Consider the following 12,741-nt stretch of genomic DNA (forward strand, 5'->3'; position numbering starts at 1 on the left):
TCACCAGGCTATAGTCCGTAAGTGGCCAGAAACGGTGTTGGTTTATTCCCCCATAGTCTTCATCCCAGCATAGGCCTGACCTCATAGGCCCCTCAAACACATGTGGAATGAGAGAAAAAACACACAAGGCCACAGCTCTTTGCGTCACCCGCCCCCTCCACAGGCTGGCCTTTCTCTCCAGGCTCCCCCAGGGCTGTGGGGAGGTCTCCCATTGGCATCTTCTCACTCCTCTTTGTCTTCCTCCATCCCTCTGCCTTGCCACAGAAAGGACAAGGGTCTGTGTTGGATGGAGGGGCCCGAGAACCCTTGGCCTCCCTCCCCTCCCCAGCCAGGCCTGTCCTGCTCAAGTGACAATTTCCCTCTCTGCCTCCACCGCAAGGTCACAGGGCAGGCCTTTCTCAAAATCCCCAATGCACACAGACAAGCACGTGCCACAGAACAACTTGGGGACTCGGGGGGGGGGGGACTTTTTAAAAGTTTCTGCTGTTTTAGTGTCATGGTATTGAAATTTCCCCCTCCCTCGAAGGCTCGGTTCAGGGCCTTCTGTGTGAACTCGGCAGTGAGATGGACCCCCTTAGGGCCCTGCTCACTCACAGTTCAGGATCTCTCCCTAGTCAGGAGAGTTCACGTTGTCCAAATGGATGGCCACTTCAGGATGGCCCCATGTGGGTGGAGGCAAGAGCCTCCACCATCCTCGACAGAGGTGATCAGGCTTCACTCAGGCTGCCTGGGGCTTTAGGGGTCCTTCCAATTCACCCAGAAGTTCTTCCTTCCAGACTGGCTCTTCCTTGTGATCCCTCCTCTCAGCTGGGGACTGTGCTGGCCTCAGCAGTCCCCAGGACACTGGAAGGACGCATGGTCTGGGCCCAAACTGCAGCAGCTGTGGCTCCAGCTTCCAGAGGGGAAGAGGTGGAGCGTCCGGGGCCCCAGAACCTGTCCCGGCTTCAGTCGGCACACAGCAGTGGCTTCCCGGAGATCTTCAGGTCATCAAAGGGCAAAAGGGCAAAGGGCTGAGGGAGAGGAGGGAGAAAAGCGAGATCAGGACCTGTGGATGAAGGCAGCAGTCGGGGAGGGAGCTGGGCTGCCTATCAGGCCCTTTCCTCCCCCACAAACGACAGTTTCAAGACGTCAGGGAACAAATCTTCCTACTAATACCCAGAATACTAGCCCCTCAGGGCTACACAGAGCCCTGAGGTCTCAGGCAAGCCCTTACTCTCTAAGATAATGCCAGATATCAGATCTAAGAAGCACATAGGAGGTGATCCAGCCTATGGGCCTGTTTTTTTTTTTTTTGGGGGGGGGGGGTGGTTGGGAAAAGCTACAAAACATTTTGAATATTTTTTCAATCGGAACATTTAAAATAGGAAAGATGGTATCGAAAAATCTAGGTTTCATCGCTCTTTAAAAATTCCAAGACTGGGAATTCCCATCATGGCTCAGCACAAATGAATCTGACCAGTATCCAGGAGGACTTGGGTTCGATCCCTGGCCTTGCTCAGTGGGTGAAGGATCCAGTGTTGCCATGGGCTGTGGTGTAGGTTGCAGACCCGGCTTGGATCCCACATGGCTGTGGCTGTGGCCGGCAGCTGCAGCTCCAAATTGACCCCTAGCCTGGAAGCCTCCATATGCTGCACGTGCAGCCCTAAAAAGACTCCCCCCCAAAAATATTCAAGACTTGAAACACTAGGCCCATATTGCTCCTCTGCAAGTATGTGCTGAGCGAAGCTCAGACATACACGGTCCAGTCTTCCCCAGGCCCCACCACCGGGCTGTCTTTGATACCAGCGTGCTTTGCTGATCTGCTGTAGCTGCATGGCTCCTGTAGGAGTCCAAGTCTGGGCCCCTGATCCTGACCAAATGAGAACACAGGCTGAGAGAGGGGCAGAGAGAGGTCCTGCAGTGGGTGAGTGGCAGAGTCGTGGATCACACCCCGGGATTCTAACTCCTTGGCCCTTTCAGCTATTACAGCGCTGGTCTCTGCTAGGGATGTGGGAGGCCCTGGACAGCAGGGCTGAATGTCCGCCTCTTACATCCTCAGCCAGGTCCTGGGGAGTCTCATCCTCCACGTTGCGCAGCAGGGAGTCGGCACCGGCCTGGCACAGGGTGGATGAGATGCTGCTGAGGCCCCGGCCGGCCGCGAGGTGCAGGGGCGTGCACCCATTGAGCATGCGGGCATCCACCCGGGCCCCAGCCTGGAGCAGGAACTGCACCAGACCACGCTCCTGGGTCTCCACGGCCAGGTGCAGCGCTGTCTTCCCGCTTGTGCCCTCCTGGGTGGGGGAATAAGGATGTCAGCCTAGGCCCTCAAGAAGAAGAAGAAGCATGCCAAGCCGGAGCCTAGGCCCTGGCTAAGGAGGGGAGCGCCACCCCTCTGACCACTGGCCAGGGGCCTGGGGGCTGGACCTGGGCCGGGCAGTGCCCTGATTGGCCGGCTCACCTGTGCGTCAATGTCAGCTCCGTTCTGAAGCAGCAGTTCCATGAGGGGCCGGTTCCTCTGAAGGGTGGCGATGTGGAGACAGGCCAGACCTGGGATGGGGAGCAAGGGCTGCATCCACCAGCTCTCTCTCTCTCCCTCTCTTTAGGGACCTCCCTTACCCCTCAGCCCCAAGGGACGCCCTGCCCATTGAGTGCCTCTGATCACAGGACTGTTAAAACACAAACCCAAAAACCCCCTCAAAAATCTGGGGGGGAAAGGAACTCAAAGTTTCCACCTTTTCAGAGTCATGTTATTGAAACTTTCACGCTTCAGGAGTCAGGTTGCTGAGTGGCACTCCTCCCGCCAATACACACACGCTCCCCCCACCCCAAACCCTACCTGCCTTCAAGCCTCATCAAAAGCCACCTTCTTCAGAGCTGTCTGGGTCCTCCAGCCCCTCTGTGGGGGCCACTTCCTCCCGTGAGCTGCCCTAGCAGTTTTGCACCCTCTTTTCTAGCCTGGGCCCATCTCCACTTAGAGAACTAGATTCAAATTCACATCCCTCACCTCTTTCACGTCTCTGCTCAAATGTCCCTGCTCCCCAAGGTTTTCCCTGACCACCCTGTTCCAAAACCACATCAACGCCCCCCCCCCCGCCCCCGCACTCCAGTCCCCTCACTCGGCTCTGTTGTCCCCTCAGCACTGACTGCCTGTTAACCTCCTAGAGAACTCACTTCTTTTTTTTGGAGGGAGGTCTTTTTAGGGCCTCACCTGCAGCATATGGAAGTGCCCAGGCCAGACGTCAAATCAGAGCTGTAGCTGCTTGCCTACACCACAGCCACAGCAACGTGGGATCCGAGCCACATCTGCAACTACACCACAGCTCACGGCAACGCCGGATCCATAACCCACTAAGCAAGGCCAGGGATCAAACCCACAACGTCATGGGTACTAGTCAGGTTCTTAACCCACTGAACCATGGCAGGAACTCCAAAGAACTCACTTCTTATATTTATTGTTTGCCTCAGGCATTCTCTGTTTTGCTCACAGATGTAAGCCATCTTCTGCAGCAGTGCCTGGCACATAGAAGGTCTTTAATACACCTTTGTTGAATGGATTATTGAGTTCATCTAATCTCTATTAAACTGAATATATCTTTTTTTTTTTTTTGGTCTTTTTAGGGCTGCACCTGCGGCATATGGAGGTTCCCAGGCTAGAAGTCCAATTGGAGCTGTGGCTGCCAGCCTATGCCACAGCCACAGCAACGGGGGATCGGAGCCGCATCTGCGACCTACACCACAGCTCACAGCAATGCTGGATCCTTAACCCACTGAGCGAGGCCAGGGATTGAACCCGCAACCTCATGGTTCCCAGTCGGATTTGTTTCCACTGCACCACGATGGGAACTCCTAAACTGAATATATCTTGAGGGAAAGTTAAACTCTCTGCTAAGTACCCGGCAGTTTCTCAATAAATTCTAAATCAAATTTGTTCATTCATTCATTCATTCATTCAGCAAAAGTGTTCTGAGTACCCATGCACTTAGAATGGCAGGTGTGTCAGTGGACAAGCTGTGACCCTCTCTTCCCTGTCTCCTGTCCCCTCCTCCTCCCACTGGCCCCGAGGCTGCCCGCACCTTGCCAGTTTTGCAGCTGGAGGTCCAGGGAGTGTGGTGGTCCTCTGCCTGGCTCTGGCCGCCCCTCCAGCAGGCAGCGGGCACAAGCCAGGTGCTGGCGCTGGCAGGCCACATGCAGGGCCGTGTCACCGTGCCGGTCCTGTAGCACCCGGCTGGCTCCCTTCAGCACCAGGGCCTGAACTGCGCCTGGCTGGTCCAGATGTACAGCCAGATGGAGTGCTGTCTGTAGACACAAAGAGAGGGTCACAGGGCCTCTGCAGCATGCTCCCACCTCTGGGGACATGCTAGCGTGGGCACAGGAATTGCCAGCAGCCAGCAGCTTCTTCGAAGACTGCTTATAAAGGCTATGGCCCTGGTGTTTCAAGGAAACGCCACCAAGCCCTTCCTTCTGTTACCCCACCCCCACCAGGCTCTTGGGACCCTAATTGTGGGGGCAGAGTGAGGAAAGTGGCCCCTTGCTCTTCTTGTGGGTCACCTTAGCCCTGGAGAAAGGAGAGGGGGCAGGGTCTAACTTCTCAACCTCTGGGGGGACCTCTGTCATCCTAGGTGACGGGGGTGGGGGGGTGGGGAGGAGACAGAAGCAGCAGGTTGTCTCCACCGGGCACACTCCTCCTTGACTGCTCGGTGCAGATGTCACCTCCTGTCCTAAGCCTTCGCTAGCCGCTTCCCACAGACATCGGATCCCCCAGCAGCTGCTATGTGTCTCCATCACAACCCTTGTCACCAGGCTGTTTAATTAGGTATGGACACAAGTCCCCTAGCCCAGGCTCGAGCATCTTCTGGGCAGGAGCTGTTTCTGACTTATCTCTGTATCTTCAGCTTCGAGCCCCAGATATGGCATATGGTTACCCTGAGGGAGCAGCCTAAGGATGCTGTGTGGCTGCTGGGATGGCTGCCAGGGCAGACATGGGCATCTGAGCTCACAGCCCACCCTCTCCACCCACCTGGTAAAGGTTGTTCTGAATGTCCAGGACCTCCTGAGGCAGCATAGCCAGGCAACAGAGCAGCACAGCTGGGGAGTCGTGGATCACCGCCAGGTGGACCAGCCTGGAAGGCAGGGGCAAGATTTGGGGTCAGGGCCCAGGCCAGAGAGGTCCCGGGTTTGGGGTCCTGGGGTTGGGAGGAACACATCAACGTGTAAGTTGCCACCCGGAGAGTGGGTGCAGGAAGTGAGAGTTTGGACCAGGAAGTGAGGGGTTGGTGTGGGGAGCCAAGATCCTGGGGGTGGGAGCTTCAAGTTCCCAACACTGGCCTTCGGGAGCGGCCTGGCGGAGTTGAGTGCGGGCAGGGTGCTGACAAGACAAGGGCCTTCCTGTCCAGCCTGCCCACGCTCCACTCCCCTCTGGCCCCTGGGCCCTGCCAGGCAGCTGCAGCTCAAAGCCAAACTGAAAGCCGCTGGGGTAGCACAGAGGTGGTTTCCAGGGCTGGGCTCCCCACCTCCGCCCCCCCTGCGATGGAGAGGACAGAGAGAGCAGGGGTGGGATCACCCCCACCCCCGCCCGTCACCTCACAAACTCCATGTTACACATTCGGAGAGAGAAGAGATAGAAGCACATGGAAGAGAAGCCAGGAGGCCATGAGCATCGCCCACGGGGCGGCCAGAGGGCCCCCCTCCAGACAGCAGGGGCTGGGCAGGGCCGGACCCGCCCCCCACCCCCCCTTCCAGTGTTCACCTCCGAGGTCTGTGCAGGGCAGAAAATGTGTGTGGCTTGGGGGATCAAGAGCTTTAACCTGGGGGGTGGGCAGTGGGGAGGGGAAGTTCCAGCCCTGGGGTTTCCCCACATCAGGTGGGGGAAAATGAAAGCGGGTCCAGGCAGGGACAGCTGCCTGGGTTGGGGGGGAGCGCTTGCCAGGGGGTAGCTGGGCTGAAGGGCCCATCCAGGCTGGGGAGGGGGCTGCTCAGGCAGGAGGGTGGGGTGGGGAGGGGCGGGGGGTGCCTTTGGTGGCCGGCGAGGCCCAGGAGAGAGTGACGGAGGGAGGGAGGAGCTGCGCTGGAAATCCCCTCGGCCAGGGCCGGCTCTCTGGTCACATTCCTGCAGCCACCTCCCTCTCTCCCTCGGTGTCCCCTCCTCCCACTTCCTCTTCCCATTTCCATACATCCCACGGCCCAGACACCTCCGGAGGGAAGAAAGGGCCCCCTTCTAGCAGGGAACCCCCTGGGGAGTCTTGACACCTACATCCCCCCCTTCCTCCTCTTCCTTCCCCCCCCCCCAGGTCTAGACACCACACCTGTCTCTCTAACTAGAAGTGGTAAAGGCTGGGGCTGAGAGGCTAACAAAGGAGGCCAGGCTCAGAAGTCCCCACTCCTTGGGTCAAAGGTCATCCTTAGGTATTCCGCGGGGAGTGTGCACAATCTGAGTGGTACGAAAAGGCCCCGGGAGGCACCCACCAGGTTCAGAAACTATCTTTGTCAAAGGCCACCCAGGACCCTTGCATCTTCCAAAAAAAGCAGGTCGAGACAGATATCTTCTGCCTCCTCTTATCCCCCTTAGAGGATGTTGGTTCCAGCATCCCAGATCTGGGACCCCAGCCCCCCTGCCACCCTCTTTCTCATCTCCAAATCCCAGGTACCCCCCTCTCGGGTGGGTCGGCAAGGCCAGCGTTTTTTCGTCTTCCTGAAGGGCAGATCCTCAACTGGCCAGCCCCTCCCACACAGCTGCCAATTACTTCCACTGCCCCCTCAGCCCCATCTCCACCAAGCTCCACCTGGCCCCCCCCCCCAGGGGGTGAGGGGAGGAAGGATACAGCCAGAGGGTCACACAGGACTGTGAGGGGGACTTGCAGGGCTCAGGAGGTGGAGAGTGCCAGTAAGGCTGACTCGAGCCCTCACTTCCCCTTTCTCAGCAGAGAAGGAAGTTAACTGGGGCAGCCAGCCGCTTGTCTGTCTGCAGGCGCGAGTGCCCCAGCCTGGCTCACCTCCTCCTCAGGGCGAGCCCCAGCACTGCACCCTGGCAGTGCCCCCAACCCCAGCTTCCTGGAGCCACTGGCAACCTGTAGCTGGCCCCTCTTGTTCCCTGAGACAGGGCATTCCGAGGTCAGAGGCCGGGAGTCCCAGAGCAAACTAGGATGCCCTGTCCCCCAGAGAGGAAAAAAACAAAACAAAACAAAACAGGGCTGGCCAGGGGAATTTTCCCTTCCTAGGGGTGGGTTACTGGTAGATTTCCAAGATGTTAGCCGGGGTTCCAGGTGCCTGGTAAGGGCCCTGCCAAAAGGTGGGGCTGACAGATGATGCCAGGTCCTCTGGATTAGGCTTGGCTAGAACTCAAAAAAAATGGGTTGAGAGTTAAGTTTGGAAGAGAGTGTGGGGACTGCCCCTTCCAGAGCTGGTGCCTTGAAGGATCCTCACAGAGGGGGTGCTCAGCCTGTTGCAGGTCCTGGGGAGGCCCCCAGCCGGCATCGGGAGGGAAGAAGGGGTCCTCTCGCAGCCTGGCCCCCATACTCACGTGTCTCCGTCCTCGGAGATGTAAGTGAGTGCTTCCAACTGCTGAGGGCTCAGCGCCCTCGCGGCGGGAAGGGGCGAGTCCGGGACTGGGTCCTCGGTCTTGGGGTCTCCAAACAAGGGCAGGGGCTCAGTGAGCGACGAGGAGCCGTAGGTGGAGTCAGCCCGCTCCCCGTCTGTGTCTTCCTTCTCCTGTGACTTCTCGGCTGTTCCCGGAGGATGGGTCCAGGGCTGGGGCCCCCGGCCATCTGAGGGCCCAGAGCCTGGGGCCGGGGTGGGCTCAGGCAGGGAGCGCAGGGAGCGCAGAGACTCGATGCCCGAGTCATACTGGCTCTCATCCGTCTCGTCCGGCCCCTTCCGAGCCTCAGACATCCCCGCGGCGCCGGCCCGCCGGGGCCCAGTCCGAGCAGGATCCGACTCTGCGCTGCCTTTCCGGGCTGCAGGTCCGCGTTGTAAAGCGGGTGCTGGATCCGGACTAGATTCCTTCCTACGCTGCGGGGGTCCGAGGGGTCGGCGGGAAGCGCAGACGAGGCTCGGGGCGCCGGCGGGGTCCTCGGCAGCAGCTACTCGGGGCAGCTGGGCAGCCCAGTCTGACTCACTCGCTCGCCCCGCCTTCAGGCCCCGCCCCAGGCCCCGCCCCCGAAGCCGCTGTGCTTCCGGACCAAGGCCCCGCCCTTCGGAATCCCCCTTACCCCGCCCTCTGCGCTGGCTCGGAATCAGGGGTTCCCCGGTCCTGACTCACTCTTGCGTTAATTCAACCACTCACTCATTCATTCATTCATCCAACATTCCAACCATCCATTCATTCACACTGTTCCCCTTCCTTCTTCATTCCATTCATTAATTCCATGATTCTTCCCCCCTCCTCTTCTTTCCATTTCTTCATTCATTTTTTCCATTCATTCACTTATTCATTCGTTGGTTTTTAAAGGACGATTTATTAATCATCTGCACAAGCTGGGTGTCTTGTGGGGAGCGCATCTGGTGATTGGGGCGAGGAAACTTTGCAATCTATCTCCGCCCATTGCTCTCAATTTCTCTTGCTTTTCTTTTCTTTTCAATTTATATGATTTTTATTTTTTCCATTATACTTGATCTCTTGCTTTCCCAGGAGACAAAGGGGACACCCCCAACTTTTTTTTTTTTTTTTGTCTTTTTAGGGTCGCACCGGCGGCATATGGAAGTTCCCGGTCGAATCAAAGCTGCAGCCGCTAGCGTGCGCCACAGCCACAGCAATGCGGTATCCTTAACCCAGGAATCAAATCTGCATCCCATGGATACTAGTTAGATTCGTTTCCGCTGCGCCACGATGGGAACTCCGACACCTGCATCTTTAAAGGAGTTCTCCCTTTGGGTCCTGGATAGAGGGTCTCCTGTGTCAAATTCTGGAATCAAACAAAATTGGACAGGAGGATGAGTTTTTTTGAAGATGGATTTTCCTCGGGAAGACGGTTGTCTAAAGCAGAGTGGTCACTCCACACAGGCATGAAACACTGTCTTCGGGCAGTGACAACATCTGGTTAGGGAAGTTTAGTTCCTCATAGCGGGGCCAGAATGGGGAGGCCCCAGACATGCTGGGCTGCACTCTGCTGAGGTCCCCTTGGCAGCCCCAGCCCCAAAGCCAGCACCTCTTTCCCCCTTCCCTGTCTCTACTTCCCTGGGCCTAGGAAGGCTGTGGGCAAACCCCACCCACACAGTGAACCCCAAGTCAGTACCCCACGATTTATCCCCTACCCCAATGCCAACAATGCCCTTAGAAGGTCATCTCCAAGAAAGCATCTCCGTCTTCCATCTCTGGCATTGGGGGAAGGAAGTTGGGATATGCATAGGCAGCTACTAACCAGCTTCCCTACCACTCTCCCCATGAAATCTCATTTGATTCATCCATTTGTTAAACATATATGGAGCTTCTCCTACATGTCTGATATTGTCCTCTCTGTTGGAAGCAAAACCAAGTATCATGGTAACAGCAATAACCAACAACTCCCCTCCTGTCCCCAACAAAAAAGGTGCCATGGTTACAGCCTTCAAAAAGCCCCCCGGTGGTTACAGTGCGGAGGGATTGTGCTAAGAAAGGAGCGAGAACTGGATGCTGGAGGGGCATAGTGTGGGGCCATACCCAGTGGAGTGAGGGAAAGGGGAGGTTTCCTTTGAACGGGATGGGACGGGAAGAGGGCTGTGGAGAAGTACCTAGACTCTGTTTGGGGAGGGGGGGGCGGTGTGTGGAGAGAGAACGGAGGCGGAAGGGCAGATGGACGGAGATGACCCACTGATTTCCATGCCCACTGATGACCAGAGTGGGGAGGATGAGCATGAGGCAGCAAGGAGCCTTGAGGGGAAAGCCCAAGGAAATTAAGGCATCTCCTTCCCTTAGAGTCAATGTGATTTCAGACATTCTCAACTTCCTCTCTCATCCTCAAAGGGTGAAGCAAAAGTACAGTCCCTGACCACTCCAGACCCTGACCACTTGGGTTGGAGAGTTCCTATTGTGGCTCAGCGGGTTAAGAACCCAACATAGTGTCCCTGAGGATGCGGGTTTGATTCTCGGCCTTGCTCAGTGGGTTAAGGATCTGGCGTTGCCATGAGCTGTAGTGTAGGTCGCAGACATGGCTCGGATCCAGATCCGAATCCAAATCCAGCATTGCTGTGGTGGTGGCGTAGGTCGGCAGCTGCAGCTCTGATTGAACCCCTAGCCTGGGAACTTCCACATGCCTTGCATGAGGCCCTAAAATAACAACAACAACAAAAACAGTAATTATTATAATAGAGTTGGGAAGCTGAGGTGAGTTAACTTACCCAAGGTCAAACAGTCCAAAAGGGTAAAGCTGTATTTTCCTGTTCCTAATCCAAAATTTTAAAAATGTTTTCAGTGAAACTTTCTTTCCTTTATGAAAGTCTTAGAGGTTGGAAGCACCTGAGCCCTATGCAAGGACAAAGAACTCAGGAGTGATCGCCTCTCTTATTCATACAGAAGCTGATTTTAAGGAAAAACCTACTCCAATCCAGTCCAGGGTCTGGCTCTAAACCATAGCAAGTGTGTGGCAGCCCCTTTTCTGTCCACATGAGGGCAGCATTGAGTCAGCGAGGGCTTCCAGCACCTAGCCTGGACTCAGACGGGAAGCCCTTGTGGGAACAATTTGGAATGGGGACAGGGACCCTGGAAGTGTCATCTGGAAGGATAACCTGGGGTCTTTGACTCAGGTCACAGCGTGGTCAGGGTTCTGATTTCACTCCCTCAGTCCCAGTCTTCTCTGAGACTGGGCCCCTCTGGTCCTCCTCTCTCTGCTTTCTGGTTCCCTTTGTCATGCTTCCATTCACCACTTCTGCCTACCCCTGCCAGGCCCATCTTCAGGAAACAGGCCCAGCTGCCATGGCGACCAGATGGTCAGCAGTCTCCTTTCACAGCCCCCTCCTTTCACCCCTCTTTTCTCTGGGTTTCGGTGTGTGGGGGGAGGCGGTAATGTGTATGTATGGAGAAAGGTGAGGGGGTCTTTAGCTCTTGGGAACTCTGGGGTTGGCCCAAAGGAGCTGGACCAGCTCTCTTCCAAAGCCCCCTGAAGTGGGGTCAGGAGGCAGTGGGGCTGGAGAAGAGAAGGAAGATTAGAACAACTAAATGGGGAATGTGAAGATCCTATGTGGGTTAGAAAAGGACAGGGTTAGGACCTCTGCTCTCTGCCTGCAGTGAGGACTGAACTAAGCGGAATGAACTGAAACCAGAAGAAGAGAATTTGGAGTTAGTGGTGAGGCAGGAGTTCCCAAAAGTCACTGGAGGGAGAGCAACATTGGAATGAGCAACCACGTGAAGTTCTTCCAGGGGGAGAGGAAGAAGCATACCTTTTGGGATCATGCCTTTCCTCTGTTTGGACATCAAGGATGGATTCACTGACCTTGGGAGGATCAGGCAGGCTGGAGAGTTCGTAAGTGCTAGGCAGACCAAGAGCCTCCATCACCTTGCCTTGAAAGGGAAGAGTAGGAAAATGGAGGCAGGACCAGGAGTCGGGGGGGTGTGGGGTGTGGGGATGGAAGCAGAGACTCCTCTGCCCCAGATGAGGGTCAGGACCATCAGCAGATCAGTGTGCTTTTGGATAGGAAAGATCTGGATTCTAGGACCACTGTGTGAATACTAGCAGGTGACCTTGAGCAGGCCACTCACACTCCCCGTCTTGGTTCCTTGTGGGTAAATGGGGAGTCGCTACATGTCAAAGACACACATGACATGCAATAGGATTCCACAGTGACTGCACACACAGATTGATCAAGTGTAGCCTTTATCCTTTTCTATCATAAGACTGGTTTCCATGTCCTCCTTTCCCATTTGACTTTATGCTCCTTGAGGATAGGAAACTGTATTTTGCATTTTTGAACAGGGCACACAGTAGGTACCCACTACTTATTTGTTAAATGGATGCATTCAGAGGTGAATGAATGAATGGCAGGGCAGGGAAAAGCCCTGTGGCCTGAAGGGACATGTGACCTGCAGTTACTCAGCCTGGTCTGTGGTCTCTGACTTTGCCTTCTATACCCACAGAAGAAAGTCAGAGCCTTAGAGATGGTCCAGTCAACTTTCTCACCGCACAGATGAGGAGACGAAGGCTCAGAGGGGGGAAGGCACTTGCCCAAGGTCACACAGCTAATGACAGAGCCAGAATTAAGAATTTGGACACAGGTGTCCTGATCTCCAGTCTAGGGCAATGTACACACTACATTGCTTCTCTGGGGCTGTTCTTCTAGGGTAGAAGATGGTTCAGTGAAGGCTGATTTAAATGCCCTCTCTTCTGCCCTCTGTTAGTCCTTTCTCCTATCTAGCTCTGATCATTTCCCTTTCACCCTATTCCTTCCCTGTTCAGCTGGGTCTGGCGTCTGAAGTCTGGCACCTGCCTTAACCCTTTACCATCCACCTGGGAATAAGGATTCTCCTTAGGGTTCCAAGGCTTAACTTCCTTTCCACATCCTCTGCCATGGGAACTTGTAGGAACGAAAGATGGAGAGCGATGTTGGCTGAACCGCTGGCGCCCCCTCCGCGGAGAATGGATGGAGAGGAGTTTCGGCTCAGATCTTCCTAGGATCGCGGGGGGTGCATGTGGATAAGGGGTGCGGGGAGCCCCTGTTGCTTTTCTCCTTCGGGGTGTCTCTGTGGTAGGCTTGGGGAAGGCGGAGTTTGGGGGGCCGGGGGCGGGGCTCCTGCGCTGGGAGGAAGGGCGGGGCGCGCTGGCTCCAGCTCGGCTCAGACAAAAGGCGGCGGCGGGAGCG

The 12,741-nt window shown here is 56.1% G+C and overlaps 1 protein-coding gene across 1 annotated transcript; it reads right to left on the reverse strand.

Annotated features, from left to right (window-relative positions):
- Positions 1-22: 22 nt before the first annotated feature.
- Positions 23-8,098, reverse strand: NFKBIE (NFKB inhibitor epsilon). The gene is made up of 6 exons (XM_047797841.1): positions 7,496-8,098; positions 4,997-5,099; positions 4,053-4,275; positions 2,438-2,526; positions 2,031-2,270; positions 23-1,010 (listed from the first exon to the last, which is right to left on the reverse strand). Exons 1-6 carry the CDS (start codon positions 7,861-7,863, stop codon positions 945-947), a joined length of 1,089 nt encoding a protein of 362 aa, XP_047653797.1. The 5' UTR covers positions 7,864-8,098; the 3' UTR covers positions 23-944.
- Between the last annotated feature and the right edge of the window lie 4,643 nt (positions 8,099-12,741).

The sequence above is a fragment of the Phacochoerus africanus genome, chromosome 9 (assembly GCF_016906955.1).
Source record: "Phacochoerus africanus isolate WHEZ1 chromosome 9, ROS_Pafr_v1, whole genome shotgun sequence".
Classification (NCBI taxonomy): Eukaryota; Metazoa; Chordata; class Mammalia; order Artiodactyla; family Suidae; genus Phacochoerus; species Phacochoerus africanus.